At 33.8% G+C, this 23,469-nt stretch overlaps 1 protein-coding gene across 1 annotated transcript; it reads left to right on the top strand.

Annotated features, from left to right (window-relative positions):
* Positions 1-20,713: 20,713 nt before the first annotated feature.
* Positions 20,714-23,231, top strand: LOC148550537 (uncharacterized). The gene is made up of 4 exons (XM_088494529.1): positions 20,714-21,430; positions 22,022-22,043; positions 22,134-22,423; positions 22,668-23,231. The coding sequence occupies exons 1-4, from the start codon at positions 20,714-20,716 to the stop codon at positions 23,229-23,231; spliced, it is 1,593 nt and encodes a 530-aa protein (XP_088350655.1).
* Positions 23,232-23,469: the final 238 nt, after the last annotated feature.

Genomic DNA, 23,469 nt, shown 5'->3' on the forward strand with positions numbered 1-23,469 from the left:
AAGAGAGGAGAGAGGAGAGAGGAGAGAGATTTTGGCTTTTGGTCGAAGCTAGAGAAAATTCAAATGAATTAAACTTGGGGTTCAAGTTTTTGAGTGGTGAGTTTTGGAGGATTTACCGAATGGGCTTGGATCTTTTCTTTGGGCCTATTTGTTTTCTTTCTTCCTCATGGTTCAGCCATTCAATTTTTGCATCAGATTGTTGCTATAGCTGAATTGGAGTTGGTCAAGGTTTGTGTGGCCTTGCATTGATGGGCCTTGATTGTTTGCACCTTGGGCCAGTTTTGCTTAACTTATTTTCCTGCACACTAAACTAAACATATTACACAAACAATTTATAATGTTCCTAGAATGTTTGTTTATCATCTTTAATCAAGAATTAGTTTTTCAAACTCAACAATCTCTCCCTTGGTGGCAAATATTACTAAAAATGAATTTAAAGAGACTTAGGAACAGAAACTTTCCTTTGATGATATGAAACTCCCCCTGCCCTTTTGTCACCAAGCTCCCTCTGAATATATACTTTGATCAACCTGATTTGAAAAAATCATTCATAGAAATGATGCCAATATTCAAGATATATTCAAACGATTTTTATGTCTCAGGGAACCTGTTTGGTTCATAAAAAAAATCAACGCCTTTTATCAAACAATCAATAACCAACCTTGAAAGGATCATAAATCAAAGCTAATATACAAAAATTCATATCCTAGTTCAGAGCCTGATCATAACAATTCAAGAGCTCAAAAAGACCATTAAAAACATGTACATCCCATGTTCACAATCAGATCTAAAATTCAGCAAAAATTAATTTTGATCACAACAGAAACACAGTCAGAATTTCAAAATTTCAAAAGTGTGCCATTAGAGACAAAACGTTCGAATGTGAATAAATCACAAATGTGATTTCACAAATTCAAAACAGAGCAGCTGTTCAGCCGCCTTTTAATTCATTTTTTCATACTCCCCCTTTTGTTATCAAGAAGGAAAACCTGCAGCAAAAGATGTCAATAAATAGAGCAAAACAGCTAGCTAAGCAGGCATAATTAACAAAGTTAAAAGTCTAGAGTTATTACAGTCATTCCGAATAACAGTATTCAAATAAAACAAGAAAACAGTCACCAAAGTTCAGAATTCAGAAACAATAAAATGTCAAACTTTCAATAGTTGTAGGGGACAAGCCTAGGCATCAGATTCCTCTTCTTCGGTCTCCAAGATGTCTTCCTCCTCTAAAAATTCTTGATCCTCACCAAGAGAATCAAGGTGCTTCAATAGTACCTCAATCCTATCATGGGATTTCATCAAAGATTTCTCATTTTGGATGGCTATCTTCCGAGTTTGTTTACTTGATTGGACCATTTGCTTGGTCATTGACACAAACTCTTGGAGGACATCTTTGACTACCCCTGTGATTAAGAATTTGTGGGACTTAGAACTACTAGCGAGTGAAGGTGAGGGAAGGCTTTCATCTTTGCTTTCATCTATGACCGAAGCCTTAGGGACTTTAGGACCTTTGCCTTTTATTTATTTTGTTGCACCACTGCCTTTTAGTGAGGATACTTTATTTTCAACGGGCTCATTACTCAAACCAATTGAAAAATATTCAAACAAGCATGTCAAAACATTCCATATGAAAGAGAATTATTTTTGCAACTTCTGACACAATCAAGCATATGACGGATCGTAAGATAAGCAAAAGAAATAAGAATAGAGTTCAGAATGGCATAGAGCACCAGAGTATCACATACAGTCAGTCACTTACTAGTAAGATCCACTTTGAGGCATGATGATATGAGTCACAATGTGATGAAGTTGGGCTCTAACAGGTCCTAGAGATTTATGAGTGGGGTCATACCATCCATAAGTGAAAAGTTTTCACAAATTCTAGCCAAAGCATCTTGATGAGAGATACCAATATGGTCATCCCATTTTCTAGACATATATGCTCTTACCCCTATGTTTTGATAGTCGAGGGCATCACCAATAGTGTCCTTCTTCAAAATAAATTGAGTGCCCTTGACATAGGAGTGAAGTTCTCCCCCATAAAGAGCATGTTAGCATAAAACTCTCTGGCCAGATTCGGATACACTGGTTTTCGAATCTTAAAAATGTTATCCCATTTCAGAATATGAAAATTACTTTTAAAATCAATTTCTTTTCCAGCTAATGCATCAAGATCAACAACAAAAGTAGAACAGAGTGTTCGATTTGAGGTGACTTGTTTATAAAACTCATAATCTGTGTAGTACGTGAAATAGTGAGGATGATGGTGAGAGTGAAAAGGTTTACCAAATTTTGTTTTGAAATCAAGGGAGTCAAGATTTGGAAGTTCCCTAGTAGGTTGAAGAACATGCTTTTTAGGACCTCTAGAGGGACGGCTGGATGGAGCAGAACGTCCTAAGGGATGAGAGGTTGAGTGTGGAGATGGCGGACGCTCTTCTTCATGGAACGGCCCCATTCCTTTTCCACCCTTTGTTCGAGATGACTCAGCCCCTTTTTGTGCAGAGGAAGCCCTAGGACGGATGACTTTTCTGGCCATTGATTCTGTCGGTTGAGGTGACTAGGAGGAAGATGAATGAGAGTGGATATGTTTCTATGTATGAGATTGTGGTTGTTTTGAATTAGGAGAGTTGCGAGGTGGGATGAATGAGCCAATGCCTGTTCTAGTTGCTAATTTCTTTCTCATACTGAAGAAGAGAAGAGACAGTGGAAGGGAGAGAGAGCGTCGAAGTGGGGTAGTAGGGAGGAGAGAGGTTATCTTGATTATGAAACCGTCATTAATGCACAATGAAATCTTCTCTTTAAAACATAAAATTCTTTAATGAAGTGGTTTTCAAAGAGAGGTTTGAAATTCAAAAAAATTGCAATTTTTGAAATGACATATCATGAAAGATTTGAAAGGTTTCTGACTGATAAGACTTGAAAGGAGAAGAAAGAAAAAAAACTTGAAGTAATTTCAAAAATATTTTTATGATTAATATTAGTATGAAGCCCATTTCATTAAACACAACTTGTCTCACATAAGCCCAATGGTGGTGATGTGGAAGCACACTGGGTCACTTGAAGCAAATTTCCATATCACAGAAGATTTATGGGCCTTGTTCAGGCCTCAGAGGAGTTCATCATTTGCCCAGTTTTGTCTCCCTGCTACCTGTGAGACAAAACAATACTTAAAATTTTATTAGTCAGAATTACCCCACAGATTGGATATCAATTATTCCCAGAGTAGTTCTCAGTTTACAGAACCTATCTTCACATAATGGCTTTGTTAAGATATCAGCCAATTAATCTTTTAATTTTACAAATTGAATATCAATAGTTTTCTTTTGCACGTGTTCCCTAATAGAGTGATATTTCACTTCAATGTGCTTAGTTCTTAAATGCAACACAGGATTTTTAGAAATATTTATTGCACTCATGTTATCACAAAGTAAGGAAACACTATTAATTTTCAGTTTGTAATCGGCAAGCTGAGTTTTAAGCCAAATTAATTGTGAACAGCATGAGGAAGCTGAAATATATTCGGCATCGGCAGTGGATAAAGCAACAGTAGCTTGTTTTCTACTTGACCAAACATTTAGGAATTGCCCAAGAAAGCAACACATCCCCAATGTACTTCTTCTATCCACACAGTCAACAGCAAAATCTGCATCACAATGCCCGATTACACAAAAATCATTAGTTCTAGGATACCACAAACCAAGGTCAGATGTACATTTTATGTACCTAATGATCCGTTTAACAGCAGAAAGATGTGATTCTTTAGAACGAGATTGAAAATGAGAGCATACACCCACACTTTGTACTATGTCTAGCCTAGATGATGTTAGATACATAAGTGATCCAATTATACCTCTATACCGAGTCTCATCAATATCTTTTCAGTTTTTATCCTTGTCAAGTTTTGTATTAGGATGCTTAGAATTCTCTAAACCGAATTTCTTCACCAATTCATTGGCATATTTACCTTGGTGTACAAAAATACCACTAGGAGTTTGTTTGATTTGAAGTCTAAGAAAGAATGTGAGTTCTCTCATCATACTCATATCAAACTCACTAGTCATTAGTTTTCCAAATTCTTCATACAAGGTTTCATTTGCTGATCCAAATACAGTGTCATCCACATACACTTGAACAAGCAAGAAATGATCATTAGATTCTTTAATAAAAAGAGTAGTATCCGTAGTACCCCTTTGAAAGTTATTTTGTAACAAGAAGGCACTAAGCCTTTCATGCCAAGTTCTAGGAGCTTGTCTCAAACCATAAAGTGCTTTTGCAAGTTTAAAAACATGATTTAGAATATTTTTGTTTTCAAAGCCGGGGGGTTGAGCTACATAAACTTATCTATCAATAAATCTATTCAAAAAGGCATATTTGACATCCATTTAAAATAATTTGAAGCCTTTGTGGGCAGCATAGGCAAGCAATAATCTTATTGCTTCCATTCTAGCCACCGGAGCAAATAACTCATCAAAGTCAATGCCCTCTTCTTGATCATAACCTTGGGCCACTAATCTAGCCTTGTTATGAACTACATTACCATCCTCATCCACTTTATTTCTAAAGATTTACTTGGTACCGGTCACCTTCTTGTCATTTGGGTAAGGTACAAGAGTCCAAACCTCATTCTTTTCAAATTGGCTTAACTCTTCTTCCATAGCTTTAACCAAAGAAGGATCTTTAAGAGCTTCTTTCACATTTTAGGACTCCAATTGGGATAAGAAAGCAAAGTTGTTGATGTTGGCTTTCTTCTTGCTTGAGGATCTAGTGGTGATTCCATGGGAAGGATCTCTAATAATGAACTCATGAGGGTAGTTCTTCAAGAACTACTATTCTCTAGGCTTATGTGATGGGTTTTCAGTTGGGCTTTGACTTGGTTCACCAATGCTCACAGATCTAGAATCTCCTGCTTCATTAGGAGACAAAACTAAATTATCTCCTGCATTCTGATCAGCAGGGTTAGAGCCAGCATTCTCCACAGATGGCACTGGGGTATCATTTTCTTGATCCTCCTTTGGATTCAACTCAGTTTCAGTTCCTGCATCATCCTCTATAATAGAACTCAAAATGTTGTTAGTGTCACAAAATAAAACATATATGGATTTCTCTATGGTTCTGTGCTCTTTGAGATAAACTCTATAAGCTTTACTAGAGGTTGAGTAACCCACAAACATACTCTTATAAGATTTTCTTTATTATTTAACACAAAATATTTGCCCAAATATATGAAGGTACTTGAGATTTGGAGGTGTTCCTTTATATAGCTCATAAGGAATTTTTTTTAACCCCTTTCTAATGATGGTTCTGTTTAAGATGTAGCAAGCAGTGTTTACAACCTCTGCCCATAGAAATTTTAGAACCTCATTTTCACAAAGCATTGTCCTAGTCATTTCTTGGAGACTTCTATTTCTCCTTTCAACAACTCCATTTTGTTGGGGAGTTCTAGGATATGAAAAGTTATGAGAAATACCAAATTCATCACAAAAGTTTTCAAAATCTTGATTTTCAAACTCTTTTCCATGATCATTTCTTATATGAGTAATTTTCGAATCTTTTCCATTTTGAATCTTTTTGCAAAGAGAAGAGAAAGCAACGAACGCATCATTTTTGTGAGCTAAGAAAAGAACCCACCCAACTCTAGTGAAGTCATCAACCACTACTAAACCATAATGTTTTTCTCCCAAAATTTGAGTTCTAGTAGGATAAAAAAGATCAATGTGTAGTATTTCTAATGGCCTTTTAGTATAGATTACATCCTTGGGCTTAAAAGAAGTTTTGGTTTGTTTAGCCAATTGACAAGCATCACAAGTGATGTCTTTGTCAAACTTTATATTAGGAATGTTTCTAACCAAATTTTTCTTTACAAGTTTAGAAATTTGGTACATGCTAGCATGTCCTAATTTCTTATGCCAAAGCCATTTTTTTCCGATTTCATTGAAGTGAAACATGCTACATTTTGTTCTTTTAGTTCCTCTAGAGTGGGTTCATACACATTATTGCACCTTTTTGCTTCAAAGAAAACTTCACCGGATTTTTCACAAATGACTAAGCAATCCAATTTTCTAAAGATAACCAAGTATCCTAGATCACATAATTGGCTAATATTTAGTAAATTGTGTTTCAATCCGTCAACAAGAAAAATATCATTTATGAATGAAGAGAAATTTTTACCTACTTTACCTGTGGCCACTATCTTTACTTTACCATTATCACCGAAAGTTACAAAGCTTCCATCATACTTGTCTAACTTGATGAAAAGCGTAGACTTTCTGGTCATATGTCTAGAACATCTGCTGTCTAAGTACCACATGGTTGTCCTTTCTTTTGGATGTTAGGCAAACCTACAAAAACATTCTCAAGTGACCTTAGGTATCCAAATTTTTTTGGATCCTTTAATGTTAAACCATCCTTTTTGGCCAAGACCATTATAGTTGCCTACTATTTTGTATACCTTGTCCCCAATCATTTTTTCAGTTATAAAACATTGAATAGGAAAATGTCCACCCCGATTGCATAAATGACAAAATCTTTTAGGTTGCTATTTTTCAATATTAGTTGGGTTTTGAAATCTTATGTCATCTGAAGTAGAAGCCACGTTTGCAAACGGTGATCTTTCAAAAATAGTTTCAGATTTTTCATAAACCCCAAACCAGCCTTTTCATAAAGAGGCTTTTGACTAGCCAAAAGTTTATTTAAATTTTTAAAACTTTGAGCAAACTTGGATAGATATTCCTTTAATATTTTAACCTCTTTATGCGACCTATCATTTTCTTCAAAATAGTTTAAATATGTAATCATTGAATGTTGTTTCTCACAACTACTAATTTTAGCCTTAAGCCGCTTGTTTTCTTCAATAAGGTCAACAGTGGCTTTGGATTCTCTTAGTTTATCTTTCAGAAAAGCATTTTTAGCTTTTAGGATGTCATTTTCCATTTCAAGATCATGGCATTAATTTAGAAAATTTTCAATTTTTTAGTGAGGTGATCAATCATGAGATGAAGGTCTTTAGTAGAAGGTTCAATGAAAATTACCTCATCAGTATGATCAGCCATGAGACAGGCTTGAGAGTTGTTTTCTGAATCTTCATCATCGTCTGAATCATTTTCCAGGTCTTTCCAAGAGACCACAAGCCCCTTCTTCTTATCTTTATGGGTTTTGTCTTCCTTCTTGAGTTTAGGGCAGTCAAACTTGTAGTGACCAGCTTCTTTGTAGTTGTGGCAGATGATTTTGCTTAAGTCCTTCTTTGGTCTTCTTGAATTGCTTCCCTTGCTTCTTCCTTTCAGCTTCATCATTTTTCTGAATTTCTTAGCAAAAAGAACAAACTCGTTATCTGATAAATCATCACTGGATTCATCATCCAGAGACTCAGTTCATAATTTGAGAGCAATTCCTTTCTTTTTTTTGTGTCATTTTTCAAATAAGTGGTTTCAAAAGCGAGTAATTTTTCTCTCAATTCATCATAAGTCATTTGACTAATGCCACTAATTTCGGCTATGACTATGGCCTTAGTTTCCCACTCTTTTGAGAGACTTCTCAGAAATTTCCTTACTAGCACACGTTCAGGATAAGCAATCCTCATAGCATCTAAGCCGTTGATGATGACTGTGAATCTTTCGAATATTTTGTCAATAGATTCTCCTTCCTTCATAGAGAACATCTCGTACTCTTTATACAGCATGTCTGGTTTGTTTCACTTGGATAGTGCCTTTGTGTGTGACTTGGAGCTTATCCCACATCTCCTTTGCCATTTTGCACCTTGATACCTTTCAGTATTTCTCGAAGCGAATTACATAGTTAAGCATATTGACAGCTTTAGCATTAAGCTCTATTTTTTTGTCTTCATCATTCCATTCGGCTTCAGTCTTGGGAATAACTACACCATCTGCTTCTGTTTTGGTTGGGACTTAGGGACCATTCATGATGATCTTCCATATGTTGTAGTCCACCGATTGAACAAAGATCTTCATTCTTTCCTTCCAATAGCTATAGTTCTTTTCATTGAAGAATGAAGGTCTATTGTTGGATTGCCCTTCTGTTAGAATATAGGCCACCACGCTGGAACCATTTTGCTTGCCTTTAGGATCTTTACTCTAAGCTGCAAAGCTTGATCTCTTTGAGACCAAGCTCTGAGACCAATTGATGGTTATCAGTGGCTAAGAGAAGGGAGGGTTGAATCTTGGCCTCCTTTTATGCTGACTATTAACTTAGCTTTACCAAGAGAACTTGAGGAGATAATTTTTTTTGTCTCTTGTCAAAATATGAGATACTTTCTTTTTGTCTCCTAAATTACTGAAACAGAAATAGAGTAGAGAATAGAGAATTACATACAGATGTATCCTGGTTCAGCTACCAAGTATAATATAGCCTACATCCAGTCTCCATCACAACTGTGATAGAATTTCACTATCTTTCAATGGATTACAATCACCAATTCTCCCTAGGATCTACCCAATTCTATCTGGGACAAATCCATATTATAACCCAATCTAAATTTGACTAGGACTCAATCCTACCTTTCAACTGCCAAGTGCTAACCCAACTTGCAAGGAAATCTTCACAGGATCATGATACAAAACAGAAAAACATACAAAGAATTTCTGAGATGATTTATGGTTTTTTTCTCCAAGTTTAACTTACTGTCTTTTTTCTCTCATTGGCTTTTTCTTACAAGCCTCACCATATTTTCCTTTTTCAATGAGACTCAGACAGAATAAACTGAGAAAAAGAAATACAAAATAGTAACCATGAAGGAGAAGAACTTAGAACAACTTAGGAAGCTATGAGAACCGAACCAAGTTCTCTGTTCCACTCACTTGCTCAACCTTGGTTGTTCACCCTTATTATAGAAGAGTGAAGCCTCCAAGGTTTGAACCAAGTTCAACCTCTTTGCTATCTTCTTCTCCATTATCAGACTTTCCTATGACATCATTAGAACAGAGAGAGAAGGCTGAATCTTTGACATGCAACATACCTTCTCTTTCATCTTTTTTCTTCATGCTTCTTTGATCTTGATCGTGAATCCTTTCTTTGGCCCCAAGTTTGATTTTGGACCGTAGATTTCCTACTGACCATGTTTGACTTCAATTTCTCCATGGTTGCTTGATTTGAGCTTGAGGCTTGGCAGATTTCTTCACGATTCCTTGGTGTATCACAAATGGAAAAATCAACTTTCGAGATGTTCTGACCGGATGTAATCTTTCTTTTTATTGTGGCCCGAAACTTACTTGAACTTGGTAACAAGATTTTTGTTCTTCGCCAAAACATAGCCCTAGAACTTTCCTATTCTTTCTTTCTTCTTTGTTCAGAGATTAATGTGATAGAAGAGAAGTAGAGACGAGAGAGGAGAGAGATTTTGGCTCTCAGTGGAAGCTAGAGAAAATTCAAATGAATTAAACTTGGAGTTCAAGTTTCTGAGTGGTGAGTTTTGGAGGATTTACCGAATGGGCTTGGATCTTTTCTTTGGGCCTATTTGTTTTCTTTCTTCCTCATGGTTCAGCCATTCAATTTTTGCATCAGATTATTGCTATAGCTAAATTGGAGTTGGTCAAGGTTTGTGTGGGCTTACATTGATGGACCTTGATTGTTTGCACCATGGGCCAGTTTTGCTTAATTTATTTCCCTACACACTAAACCAAATATATTACACAAATAATTTATAATGTTTCTATAATGTTTATTCATCATCTTTTATCAAGAATTAATTTTTCAAACTTAATAGGTAATATGATGGTAATAAAAGGATGCCAAAATATATCACCATCAAGAAATAAAAGGATCATCCATCTGAAATTTCTGAATCAAGTTATAAGAATGATGAAGTAGCTATGAATCATAATGAACAACCATTGATTAAAAAAAATTACCCTGGTCACTAACAAAATTAGTTCTGATGAAACCTTAGCAAAAATAGCAAACCATCAGCATACATATCCACACAATCAACCATAAATAACTCTATTTAACTACAAAAAAAATTATATTAACAACATTAAGGTAAAACAGAACATTTCTTATTTCTACTTTCACTTTTCCTTTTTGCTTACCTCTAATGGAGAAAACAGTATTTAGCACGATGATAAAACCAACGCTGGAGTGCAATCATTTTCGGAGGCAGCAACTGCAGTGGCGCCAATTATGTCATCACCGTTAAGGAATAAAGGGAAGAAGAAACGCCTTTGTATGGGTTTTGAGAGGGAGAGAGAAGTGTTGATTTAACTTTGAGATATGGGTTACAATATAGTGTGAAACGACGTTGTTTCACAACGTTTGCACGCTAATACAATACTGTGTTGTTTTAGGGTTTGCCAACAAGTCAATATAGAGTCCATATCAGCTTTCTACTGGTGCCAAGTGGACAGAAATTTCTTAAAGGACAAGTTTGGGTCCCGGAGTGTAACTTCAGAGATGAATTTAGGTAACTATTAAATTTAGGGACCATTTCGAGTCCCGAATGCAACTTCAGAGACTATTTTGAGACCTAACTCTATAATTAATAGTAATAATTGATACATCTAATTAATAGTAATTATTCACACCATTAGCATACATTCATGATAATATTATTCAGTAATGTGTAGTATTTTGGCGTTAAAAATATTGATGTGGTGAGTTTTAGTGCCATATGTATATTTCTTTTCTCAAAATATTTTATAAAAATATCTTTTTTTATAATTTTATAAAAATTAACATTTAATGAATAATTATATTAATTGTCAATGATTTTAATTATACTAATTATTAATCATTTTAATATAATTATCAATTATACATAATTAGCATTTACATGATATTTACGTTAATAAATTTTTTATACGCATGTGTATTAATAATACATATATTGATATCAATTCTTATAATTAATTTTCGTGCAACTATATGTTATAGATAGGGTTAAGTATGGTTTTGGTCCCAAAATTTTTTCGCCAGAATTGAAATCGTCCATCTTCTAATTTTCGATTTAAAATCGTCCTTAACATTTTTTTCGTATTAAAATCGTCCTTTTAAATAAAATTTTTAATTTAATTCCTAAACTACCCTTATTTTAATAAAAAATAAAATAAAAAAAAACGCGTTTTGGGGGAGGGGGCAAAGGAAACGCGTTGGGGGTGGGGGAAAAGGAAACGCGTTGGGGGTGGGTGGGTGGGGGGAAAGGAAACACGGGAGGGAGGGGAGGAGTCCATCGCCATAGCTGCCGCCGCTGGAACCACGACCAGAGGAAGACGTCGCCGCCTTCCCTTCATGTATCTTTCTGCCGCCACCGTGGAGTACGTCGCTGGGAAGGGGAGCCCGAGCTGCCGATCTACCCAGCCGTGGAGTGTGTCGCCGCCGTTCATGCATGCTCCTGCCACCGCCGATCTACCCAGCCGTCGTCGCTCCGTCGCCCACGATTTGCCTTCTGCATCTGCTTCTTTGTGCTTTGAATTTCTGATTTGGCTTTGTGCTTGAATTTGTTGATTTGGCTTTGTGTTGATTTGTTGCTTTCTGTTTCTGCTTGTGTTAAATTTGTGTTGATTTGTTGATTTTTTGCTTCTCTTTGATGCTGTTATTCTTAGAGGTGGAGGTGGAGGTGGAGGTGGGGGGTTGGGGGAAGGGGAGACGGGGAGGGGGAGGGGATGCAGGGTGGGGGTGGGGGTTAGGGGAAGGGAAGACAGGGAGGGGGAGGGGGAAGGGGAAAGGGGGGAGGGGGACGGTGGCGGCGTTGGTGGTGGTGGTGGTGGTGGTGGTGGTGGTGGTGGTGGTGGTGGTGGTGGTGCTGTTGGTGGTGCTGTTGGTGGAGGTTGTGACGGTGGTGTTGGTGTTGGTGGTGGTGGTGGTGGAGGAGGTAATTGTGTTAGTAGTGGTGAGGGTATTTTTGTCCAAAAAAATAAAAAGGACAATTTTAATATGAAAAAAAACGTTAAGGATGATTCTAAATCGGAAATTAGAAGAGGGACGATTTCGATTCTGGCAAAAAATTTTTGGGACCAAAACCATACTTAACCCTTATAGATACTATTTTTTTTTATTGTTCATGAATCTAAGTTTTATAGTCAAATTAAAGTATTTTGTTTAATTTTTAATTTGTTATTCTTCTTTGATTATAAGTTAAAATTTTTTATTATCTTTTATTATTGATATAGTCATTTTCTTAATCTTTTGATAATTTGATGATTGTTCTTACTCAAACTTAATTTTTTTATCTAACCTTAGCTTACAGCGCAATTGTCCTTTGCTGCAATCGTTTACAATGCACCATATCCTTCAAAATACCACCTCAAGTTATATTCACTTATTCGGGTTATAATTAGATGGATGTAAGAGTTGAACAAAGGGTTAATAAACTCTATTTTACTGGATGATGGTTGGATTTACTCATATATTATGATTGTAAACCCCGAATAATTAGTTAATAAATTAGTTAGTAATAAAATAAATTATAAAATAGAAATTTATGATTTAGTGAGGTAGAACTAATTAAAATAAGAATTTTGACACTAATTTTAAAAAATTTGGCCCAATATTAGGCCGAACAGGTCTAACCGCGCGAACTGGGCCCATATTGGTCCCGAGGCCCAATTTTTCCACTTAATAAAGATGGCTTCAACCATCTTCTCTCTCCTCATGCATGCTGAAACGCTAGGAAACAAGGAGAGCGGAAGAACATAAGCTTCCAACCCTTGTTCTTGTTTCTAATTCCAATAACTTTTGATCCGGAGCTCCGATTGCTGTACTGTTTGCGGCCACACGTTCACCGCGTCAAGCTCTACAAAGCTCAGTAGTTAATTTGGTAAGGAATCCACTTTTCAGTTTCAATTTTCTCTTCCCCTAATTTCAAAATTCAATATGTAATTATGTTGAATTTTGTGTAATTTCGATATTTAGGATCGAATTAGCTTCGTGGACTTGTTGGGTCTTATCCCAATTTTGCGTTGGTAAGGTGAGAAACGTTTAATACTTTTCAAGTTATCTAATTACTGAACCCTATAGTAATTTTAGTATTATTTAGTGAAATTAGTTTGGATTGTGTTCTTGGGAAACAAATTAGTGGTGTTGGAGACTTGGTATTGGACTCTGGGGAGCCGGGGACCTGTTTGGTGAGACTTTGGAAACTTCGATATCGAACGGTAACAAATTGTGATTTTTTGGGTTTTACGGAAAATCGGTCAAGGTATAGTTTTAGTTTCTTGTATGTAATATATAATGTACTGTAAAATCTTAGGCTAGATGATCATAGGATAGGTGTGAATGCATGAGTATGATAATTGCCTAGCACCTTTGATGATGATTGTTGATATGGATTGAGTATTTCTTGATGATTATTGTTCATGATGATAGTAGAGTGATAAATAATGAATTAATGATGCTTGACATGTTGATAATGATGAATATAAATAGATGATGGATTGTTGATGATTTGTTGGTAAAATTGTGAAGTCCATGTATGAGAATTATATAAAATGGAGAAATTGATACATGAGATTATTAAATTGAGAAATAGTAGGATGTGGAGGTTGTTATGGTGCTGAAAAGGATATGTTGTGTTGATGATTTTTTGTTTGGTGGGTTGAGTTTAAGTTGGTTTTGGTGAAAATAGAGGTTTGGGAATGTTTGTGAAAAACTAATTTTTGGCCAATCTTCGGTGAGCCATAACTTGACTTCCGGAACCCAAAATTTTTTTAAATCTATTTTATATGAAAATTGGGTCCGTGAAGTTTACGCCATTCGAAGAACGGATAAAAAATATTTTAAAACAGAAAAGTTATGCGCGTCAGAAGTTCAGAGGGCAAGGCTGAAATTTTGCAGTATTCAGCAGTTTTGCTATTCTGCATAGCTTGCGTACGCGACCACTATACGTGACGTGACCAATCTTTTCGGGTTGGGCATCTCGCATACGTGAGCATGGGAAAATGTACACCCACGCGTACGCGTGGCACACGTGACGTCTCAGTAATGCACTCCCACGCATACGCTTGGCCAAGCGTACGGGTGACCCCAGTTTTCAGCAAATGAGATTTTTGTGATTTCAACATGCTTTTGAACCTCTAAATTTCTGTTTTACACCTTATGACCCTAGAGCTGAGTTGTAAGGATAGTTAAGAGGATTTGAGCTAGTAAGGTGAGGCAACTTGGAAGTGAAGGATGGTCTAGAGTAACTGAATTGAGATGTTAATTATGGGATTGGGGACAACTGTGTGTGGCCGGAATGATCGAGATGTGTGTGTGGCTGGAACGGTCGAGATGTGTGTGTGGCCGGAATGGTCGAGAGGGCAAGGTTTGGGTGCGATCCCGCTTGCTTGTTAACTTAAAAATGTATTGGGATGGCAAGTTGAGGACGGAAGTTCCCTCTCTTGTCGTGATGGGGATGTGGAGAAGGTGGAAAGGTACTCTCCTTCGTATTGTTTCTCCCACATTCTTCTCTGGTTGCAAGGTGGAAAGGCACGCTCCTTCGATGTGGAAAGGCACTCTCCTTCGTATATCCTCCAGGAGAAGGTGGAAAGGCACGCTACTTCGATGTGGAAAGGCACTCTCCTTCGTTTATGATCCTCCTGGAGATGCACAACCTAGAGACAAATGTCTGGGTTAGCTACCGGATGTGTCGGGTTCTAGTAGTTTAACTGACACGTGAGCTCACGACCATTAGGACAGGCATGCATCATATTGCATTTGTTTACTTTGCATGGGTGTGCTTAATTGTTTTGGCTTGCCTATCTGATAAACTCTGTCTAATTGGTAACTGTGATACTTGTTGTAACTATTCTTTAAATGTGTTTGCCTTGTATTTGCTTGTGTTTGTAATTGCCCTTCTGTTTTGAGTATTTTGGTGGTGGATTGAGGATAATGGTGTTTTGTTTTGAATTGGGCCAAAGGCTGAGTTGGTTTGAATTTTGGCATGAGGCGGTAATTGGTTGGATCAGTGATAAGTGTTAGTTAACAATGATTCGCTAGTAGGCAGAAAAATGTATAGATTATGTTATGTGAAAGTGAAACAAGGGTTAGAGTTAAATGAGACAGAAAGTAAACTGCAGAGTTTGAGTTATTTTGTGACTTGGATACCTTAGAGAGTTATAACTGAATTCATGGTTTAGTTTATTCCCTTGAGATTATGTCATATCTGAGTGTCGGCGTTCTAGGATTACCTCTGGTTTTTCCGGGACCTTATTCTCTTACGTTTCTTCGCACGCAAGTTTTCCTTGTACGTGAGCGTTACGACTTTTGTTTTAAACTTTTCTTCAAAGGCTCTTCGGTATAAATTCCTTTCAACTACTATTATTATATTTATATTTTTACTTTTAGAGGTCGTAATACCTTGCCACCTCAACTTTATGTCTTAAGCATAAGACTCTGTGTGGTAGGGTGTTACAATGATCAACCTAATGAAATGTGGGTAAAGTTTGTTTTTTTAAGAAGAATTCAATTTTAATTGAGCAATTGCTTCCAAGGAGCTTTATACGCCAAGTTTAAATTCCATCTCCTTTATATTTTTTACATTTGTCAAAAAGTCTTCGAAGTGGAACATATAATAAGATTGAGTTTCCTCAATTTAGGTTCAGTTTTCAAAGAATTGTATGAGTTAGAGATGCAATTTGAAAAATTGGTACCATATTTAAAATTTCTTCTTTTAAACTTTTTATAATAATTTTTTTAACATGTGATTTTTTTTCCAGAAACTACCACCTTTATGATGTATCAATGCGATGCTAAATAAAGCTCAATTTGATTTCTCAGTATGACTATTCTATACATTGCTATCTTATATGGATAGCGGATGATGATTAGTATTATTGTGATTTATTTTATTGAAGGCTGGTTGGATCACCTTATATACAATGACGACCAATCTAATAGACTATGGGTGAAGTTATTTTTTCATAGGAAAATGAATTTATTATTGACCTAAATATTTTTATTTATACCTTGTCATATTACATGAATAGCAAATGACGAAGTTTTTTTAACAAGAGGATAATTTGAATTTGCACGAATTCTACATATTCAACCTAGCTAAACTATTTTTATTTGTTATTTTTATGAAAATGATTCTAACATGTGTATGTGCCGAATTACATAAATAGCAGATGACGAGATTAATTTAATAAAAGGATAATTCGAATTTTTTTAGATTCTACATATTCAACCTAGTCAAACTATTTTCATTTATTATTATTATGAAAATTATTCTAATGTATTGTGTATGTCAAAATATTTTCATTTATTATCGTGATGAAAATGTATGTGCGTGTGTTATCGTTATAAAAATAATTCTAATATGTGTGTGCACTGAATTACATGAATAGCAGAGCACGAGGCTTATTTAACCAGAGGATAATTTGAATTTTCATAGATTCTACATATTCAACATAGTCAAATTATTTTCATTTATTATCGTTATGAAAATGATTCTAATATGGAGTAAATAGCCATTTTTGACCATGAAAGATTCGGACACTGGCATTTCTAACCATAAAAGACAGAAATTAAAGTTATACCCATAAAAGATGAGCTTTTGCAGACAAAATTATCTAAATTCTAAAAAATTATATAAAATTCTAAATTTATTCTATAATATAACCTAACTCTAACTTCTAATTTTATTGCATACCACCACTCTCCCAATTCCAAGCTCTAGTACCACTCTCATCCTCAATTTAAATTGGGGGTGACAGAGTGTTCTTGAGGGTCAAAAAGTGATAGAGAAAGGTCTCTGCTGAAAAGTTAGAATCGGTGATAACATCAAAATTTGTAGAGATCCTTGAGGTTCTCCTCCATATCCATTCTATGTTCTCCCTTCTGAAGCTAATTCTGTACCAACTCAGCCTCTATTTCGGGTCCGTGATTTGATACTCTCTAACAAAATATGGAACCAAAATTTAATTGAACATAATTTTTTCAGAAGCGATGAGACGAAGAATTTTTACAATCAATATTGGTGATGGAGAAGATGAGATCATTTGGTATTTTAATAAGAATGGAAAATATTATGTGTCTTCAGGATACCAAATAACTTACCTTTTCCACCATTTGTCCATAGACCTGGGCCCTGAAATAATGAGAAATAAGCAATTATGGTGTGACCTATGGAAGATGGGTCTTCCCCCAAAAATTTAATTTTTCTTATGGAGATCCTTTCATGGCTCAATTCTAGTAATGCAAGTCCTCCACCATCATATAACCTCTATCCATCCTATATGTCGGCGCTGCAAACAGAGAAGAGTCCATAAATCATTGCTTTTTTCGATGCCCAATTTCAAAAGAAACATGAAAAAATGTAATTTACAAGGGATCTTGATGCTAGAGAAAATGACTACTTTTATCAAGCTTGGAACCACCTCAAATTATTTTTTCAGCTAAGGGTTAATGGTGCCCAACTCCTCCATCTTGCGGCTATTGTGTGCTGGTGCATCTGGAATGTTCGTAATCGTCATGTATTTGTGAAAGACTCTCCATCATCAGACTCCATCGCTGCATCTGCATTAAATCTTTTTCAAGAACTTGCTGCAATTTCACATTGAAGTGCTATTTCCTATTTTAAATTAAGTCTTTCTTACTCCTTTGAGTTTGTTTGAGAGAACTCCAATTCTATTTGTACTAGTCCAATAGTTGAGCTTTTTTGCAATTCTATTTCTAATGTATAAAATTCTGTCTTTGAAAAAAAAAATTAATTTAAAATATTAATATGCATATTATAATTTTAATAATATAGAATCTTACTATTCGTACACGAACAAATTAATATACACGTTTTTTTATTTTATTATATAATAAATTTATGTTTAATATTAATTAAAATATTATTTTACTCTAAAATTCAAATAAAAAATTCTGTTTAAAAGATTATAATTCTAATTATTTGGTTCTAATTGATTAGGTTCCAATTATATTTAAAATCGCACATGTATATACTGATTGATTAGGTTCCAATTATTATTTTAAATAATTTAATTGTTAGATATTAATAGTTTAAAGTGTCGTGCAATTTGTGAAATTACAAATGATGTTTTGATTTTTTTTCCATCCATTCATTACGATAATAAATTTAATGATCAGTTTAATTAATATTAAATTAATATATTATTTATCTCATAATTATATATTAATGATGCATCTATTTACACGGATGAATTTGACTCTGTGATTTAATTATAATATTTTTAAGATAAAAAAATCATTAATTAACGATATAATAATTTGATTATCTAAATTAAAAATAAATAATTATGTATAATTGTTGTAGTAGAATTTGTATAATTTATATTTAGTGTAATTATTAATATATTATAATATTATTTTTTTCTAATAATAATAATAATAATAATAATATATGTTTCTAACAATTGATTTAAAATATTAATAATGCACATATTCTAATTTTAATAATATATAAATATTTTCTTTTTTCGTAATCATATATTAACATAAACATTCCTTTCATAAGTATAATATTTTTGAAGCTAAAAAAATTATTAATTAACGATATGAAAAAACATAAAAAATCATACTCAATACATCAAAAAATAAAATCTAAAAGTACCTAAAGCAAACTAATCATGTCACCAAAAAAAATTAATCACAAAATTTTCAACAAAAAAATTTAAAATATTATTTTATTCTAAGAATTCAATTTAAAAAATTCTATTTAATTTAACATGCATATTTATTCCTTAATTAGAGTTTATGCATTTAATTATAATGCTTTAAAAATAGAAAAATTGTAAGGTCCACATCGGTTAGGGAAGGGAACAAAACATGTCGTATAAGGGTGTGGATACCTCTCCCTAACATGACGCGTTTTGACAAATGAGTGTGGGGGGCTTTGGCTATCATCCCTATCGTCAAAAACAAAACCGTGAGACCTTGTATGTTAAAACAGACAGTATCATGCTAGCGGGTGGTATGAACTGTTACAAAAATTATTAATTAATGATATTGTAATTTAATTTTCTAATTTAGGAACAAATAATTATATAATTTGTAGTATAATTTGTATTATTTACATTTAGTATAATTAGTAATACATTAGAACATTATCTTTCTCTTTATAATATAATCATATACATTCCTACTATTAATTAACTTAACGAATTAATACACATATCTAACTTTAATAATATATAAATATTATCTTTCTCATAATGATATATTAATATTCATGTTTCTTCTGTAATATTGGTTATTAATATTATATAGGTTTGATTATTCTATTAGTCTTTATAATTTCACCAAAATTTTAATTAGATCCTATACTTTTTTTCTTTCAATTGAGTCTTTACATTGCTTTTAATTTTATAATTACGTCCTTTTCATGTTAAAAATATTAAAATTAACATAATATTTTTATTAAAATACATGCAGTCAAAGATTTAATTAAGTTTTTTATTATAAATCTATTCTATTATATAAAAATCGGATGTCTGCACTTAACAATGAAGCTGACGTGGCATGCTTCGGAGAGTGTTTCCCGATTTAATTGTTTTAACTTATTCAATACAATTTATTGTACTGACTTAATTATATCAACTAATTGATTTGATTAGATATTTAAATATTAATATTAATATAATTAATATAATTTATTATAATTTATATTACTTAATTAATTATATTACATTAATTATAATTCATTATATTAGTGAATTAGTCTTTTCATTTATAAAGTCTAAAATAAAATAAATAAATTATTATTTATTCTAATTAAATTTATTTATATACTATATATGAATTAACGTTAAGTTATAAAATATAGAACTTGTGGATTGTGATAAAAACGCAAATCAGGAAAAAAAAAACGCATACAATTATAGAAGAATTAAATCTGTCCTCTTTATTTATTTTTAACCATCGTTTTAGATTTTAATTTTTTTTAAACCAGTGATAGTGAAATTTTATTGATGCTAGATAAAATTATAGAAGAATCAAATCATAATTTGCATTATTGATGCTAGATAAAATTATAAATTGTTGCTCTTTCAATCAAATCATACCACATACAAAAATAAATTAAATTAAATAAATCGAATTTGCATCTCTATATAAATCGAATTGAATAAATTCGATTTAGGCAAATACGTAGTAAATTAAATTCATAAGGTTCGAATTATATGCAACTTCTGAATAATTATAATGTTATGGGTATTTTATATAAAAATTAATACAAAAATAATTTAAATTCTGTACAATATTTTTTTTTTGTATTTATGAGCTATTAAAAATGAACGAAAAATATTGTATGAAATTTGAATTTTTTTTGTATGGGTTATTGTATAAAATACTAATATCATTATAATTATTTATTTTGAACCTAAGTACAACTAAGATTTTATTAACAATTTTAAATAAAATATTTTTATAAATTTTAAAATTGTTTATTATGAGCACTTTTTGTAATTATTATAAATAATTTTATAAAATTTAAAAATGGCTTAACAGATGTTATGAGTAAATCGTCTGATAAAAAAACTCATTACAAAATCGGTCGTATATGTGATTAATTGGTGAACCGTTAGAACTGGTTGGTTTTTTTTAAAAGGTTTTCGGTTTGTTAATAACTCCTCCAAACGGTGCCGTTTTGACTTAAAAAAAAAAAGAATCCCAACGGCTTAAGCCCGTAACCCATTCCCACTCCCACACTTCTCTCCTCTCCTCTCTGAAATTGATGTGAAAATGAAAGGCCAAATCTATAACAGTTAAGATTCTTGATGAAAATGAAAGGCCAAATCTACATGGAGCTATTCAAAATTACATGGTACATGGTCCATGTGGTCCGTACAACAAGAATTTACCTTGCATGAAGAATGGATCATGTTCAAAGTTCTATCCTAAAGAGTTTAGACCGCGAACACTCATTGATGAGGCCGGATTTTCCAAATATAGGCGTACTAATAACGGTCGAATAGTGAAGAAAAGGGAATGTGTACTAGACAATAAGTTCATTGTTTCGTATAATCCAGAATTGTTGCTCAAGTTCGGGTGCCACATAAATGTGGAATACACATGCCAAACAAGTTCTATTAAATATCTGTTTAAGTATGTACAGAAGGGTAATGACCGCGTAACAACTACTCTATACAATGCTGGTGATCCGTCAGAAGCCACACAAGTTGTTGACGAAATTAGGAATTACTACGATTGTAGGTACATTTCGGCATGTGAGGTAGTCTGGCGTCTATTTGGATACGAAATCCAAGAGAAAGAACCATTTGTGATTAGACTTCCATTCCATTTGGTGGATGAGCAACCTGTGGTTTATGGTGAAACTTCTAATGTGAATGATATCGTCGAAAGAGCAATATCTCATAAGTCCATATTTTTGGGATGGATGGCGGCGAACATGTCATATCCCTATGCTCGAAGTCTGACTTATGCTGAGTTTCCAACCAAGTTTGTTTGGAAGGACGATTCTTCAAAGTGGTTTACTCGAAAGAAAGGCTTCGCAATTGGAAGACTCATGTACCTACAGGTAATGACGAGTTTATATTCAATTTTGATCTTACTTATTTAATGATTTAAATTTAAAATATTAACAGCCTATACCTCAGTCCATTTTATTCGATTTATCTACACTAGAAAATAAATGTTCAGATAACTTTCAACAGTTATAATCTGTAGATTATACAATTTTTTATTTTTCTATATTTTTTAGGAAAATTATTCTTATGCGGATGTGTAGCTACATAATAATTAAAATAGCGTAGCTTAATCCATTTAACAACTTAAAAGTGGAATTGTAACCAAATTTTTTGCAGCAAATATTGAAGAATATTACCAACAACTTCTCTTGAATACTCAGAGAGGATGTATGAGTTTTCGAGATATAAGAACAGTAGAAGGAATAATTTATGCTATGTATAGAGATGCATGCTTCGCCCTTGAACTCTTGCAAGATGACAAAGAATTCATTTATGCAATTAAGGAAGCAAGCTCATGGGCCTCATGACCATATGTTAGGAGGTTATTTGTCATTCTATTAACATCCAACAATATCTCAAGACCAGAACATGTCTGGGATAGATGTTGACATGAACTCTCAGATGATATTTTATATCGACAGAGAGCTGTGATGAACATGAGGGGTGAATTTTTATTAATTACAATGATAAAAGTTCTTCCTTATTGATCATTTTTAGTTTGATTGAATTTTTACAGTATCGTATAATATGCAGAGTTAACAATGTCAGATGATGAGATTAAGCAGTTGTGCTTAATGGATATAGACAAGATCTTACATTCCTATGGTAAAACCTTAAAAGACTATCCTCCAATGCCTTTAGCAACTGAAGTTGATAGTTCTTTGTTAACCGAAAGGATTATTAGGGAAGAGCTAAACTTTAACAGGGATGATTTAAAGAAAAATGCCTCAGACATGTTAGCCATCGCAATACCTGAGCGAAGATATGCATTCGATAAAATTGTTGCAGCTGTGTATTGTGATGAAGGGGGATTTTTTCTTTGTGTATGGTCATGGGGGTACTGGAAAAATATTTCTCTGGAACTTTATGTCTGCTGAGATTCGCTCAAGGGGTGATATAATGTTAAACGTTGCTTCGAGTGGTATTGCATCTTTACTTCTTCCCAATAGAAGAACGGCACACTCAAGGTTCAAAATACCGCCAAATATAACTGAGAATTCTGTATATAACATCAAACATGGTTCCCCTCAAACAATGTTGCTGTTGAAAGCCAAACTTATAATTTAGGATGAGGCTCCAATGGTTAGTAGGTACTGCTATGAAGTGCCTGATAAATGCTTGGGTGATATCATGAGGTGTTCTCCAACATATAGCAAAGATTTGCCCTTTGGAGGAAAAGTGGTTGTACTAGGTGGAGACTTTAGACAAATTTTTCCTGTCATTTCACGAGGATCGAGACAAGATATCGTTCATTCAACCGTGAATTCGTCTTACCTTTGGAAGTTTTGTCAGGTGCTCAAACTAACAAAAAATATGAGACTCTCTGTAGGGACGACTACTTCAGATCAAGATGAGACAGAGCAATTTGGTGAGTGGTTATTGAAAGTTAGTGATGGTCTAATAGGTGACAATATAGATGGTGAATCTGAGATATGTCTTCGAGGAGATATTGTTATTCCTTCTTCGGACCAGGCATTTGATGAGTTGGTTCATTTTTCTTATCCAAATATTTTGGAAAACATGTCCTCAAAAGATTTTTTCAAAGCAAGAACTATACTGGCTCCCACAATAGACATCGTTAAAGAGGTCAACAACCATCTGATGGCTATCATTCCTAGAGGAGAAAAATGATATCTTAGTTCGGATTCTATTTGTATAGATGAAGGGAATATGGAGAGTCAGCTAGATCTCTATGGTCCTGAATTATTGAATAGTATAAATTGCTTTGGTTTGCCTCCACATAAATTAATACTCAAGATTGGTGTTCCGGTGATTAGGGGTGAGCAGGGTCGGTTTGGTTCGGGTTTATGGTGAAATTAGAACCGAACCGATCAAAATGTAATTGATTTGGTTTGGTTCGAATTTGTAT

Source organism: Arachis ipaensis, chromosome B7 (assembly GCF_059453495.1).
Source record: "Arachis ipaensis isolate K30076 ecotype BB chromosome B7, ASM5945349v1, whole genome shotgun sequence".
In the NCBI taxonomy this organism is placed as follows: Eukaryota; Viridiplantae; Streptophyta; class Magnoliopsida; order Fabales; family Fabaceae; genus Arachis; species Arachis ipaensis.

What these genes read in the sequence shown, in the direction of transcription:
- LOC148550537 (XM_088494529.1), top strand. Translation starts at nt 20,714, where the DNA reads ATGGTACATGGTCCATGTGGTCCGTACAACAAGAATTTACCTTGCATG. An exon ending in GAAGACTCATGTACCTACAG is followed by an intron (nt 21,431 to 22,021) that starts GTAATGACGAGT and finishes TTATATCGACAG; the next exon opens with AGAGCTGTGATGAACATGAG. An exon ending in AAGGGGGATTTTTTCTTTGT is followed by an intron (nt 22,424 to 22,667) that starts GTATGGTCATGG and finishes CTTATAATTTAG; the next exon opens with GATGAGGCTCCAATGGTTAG.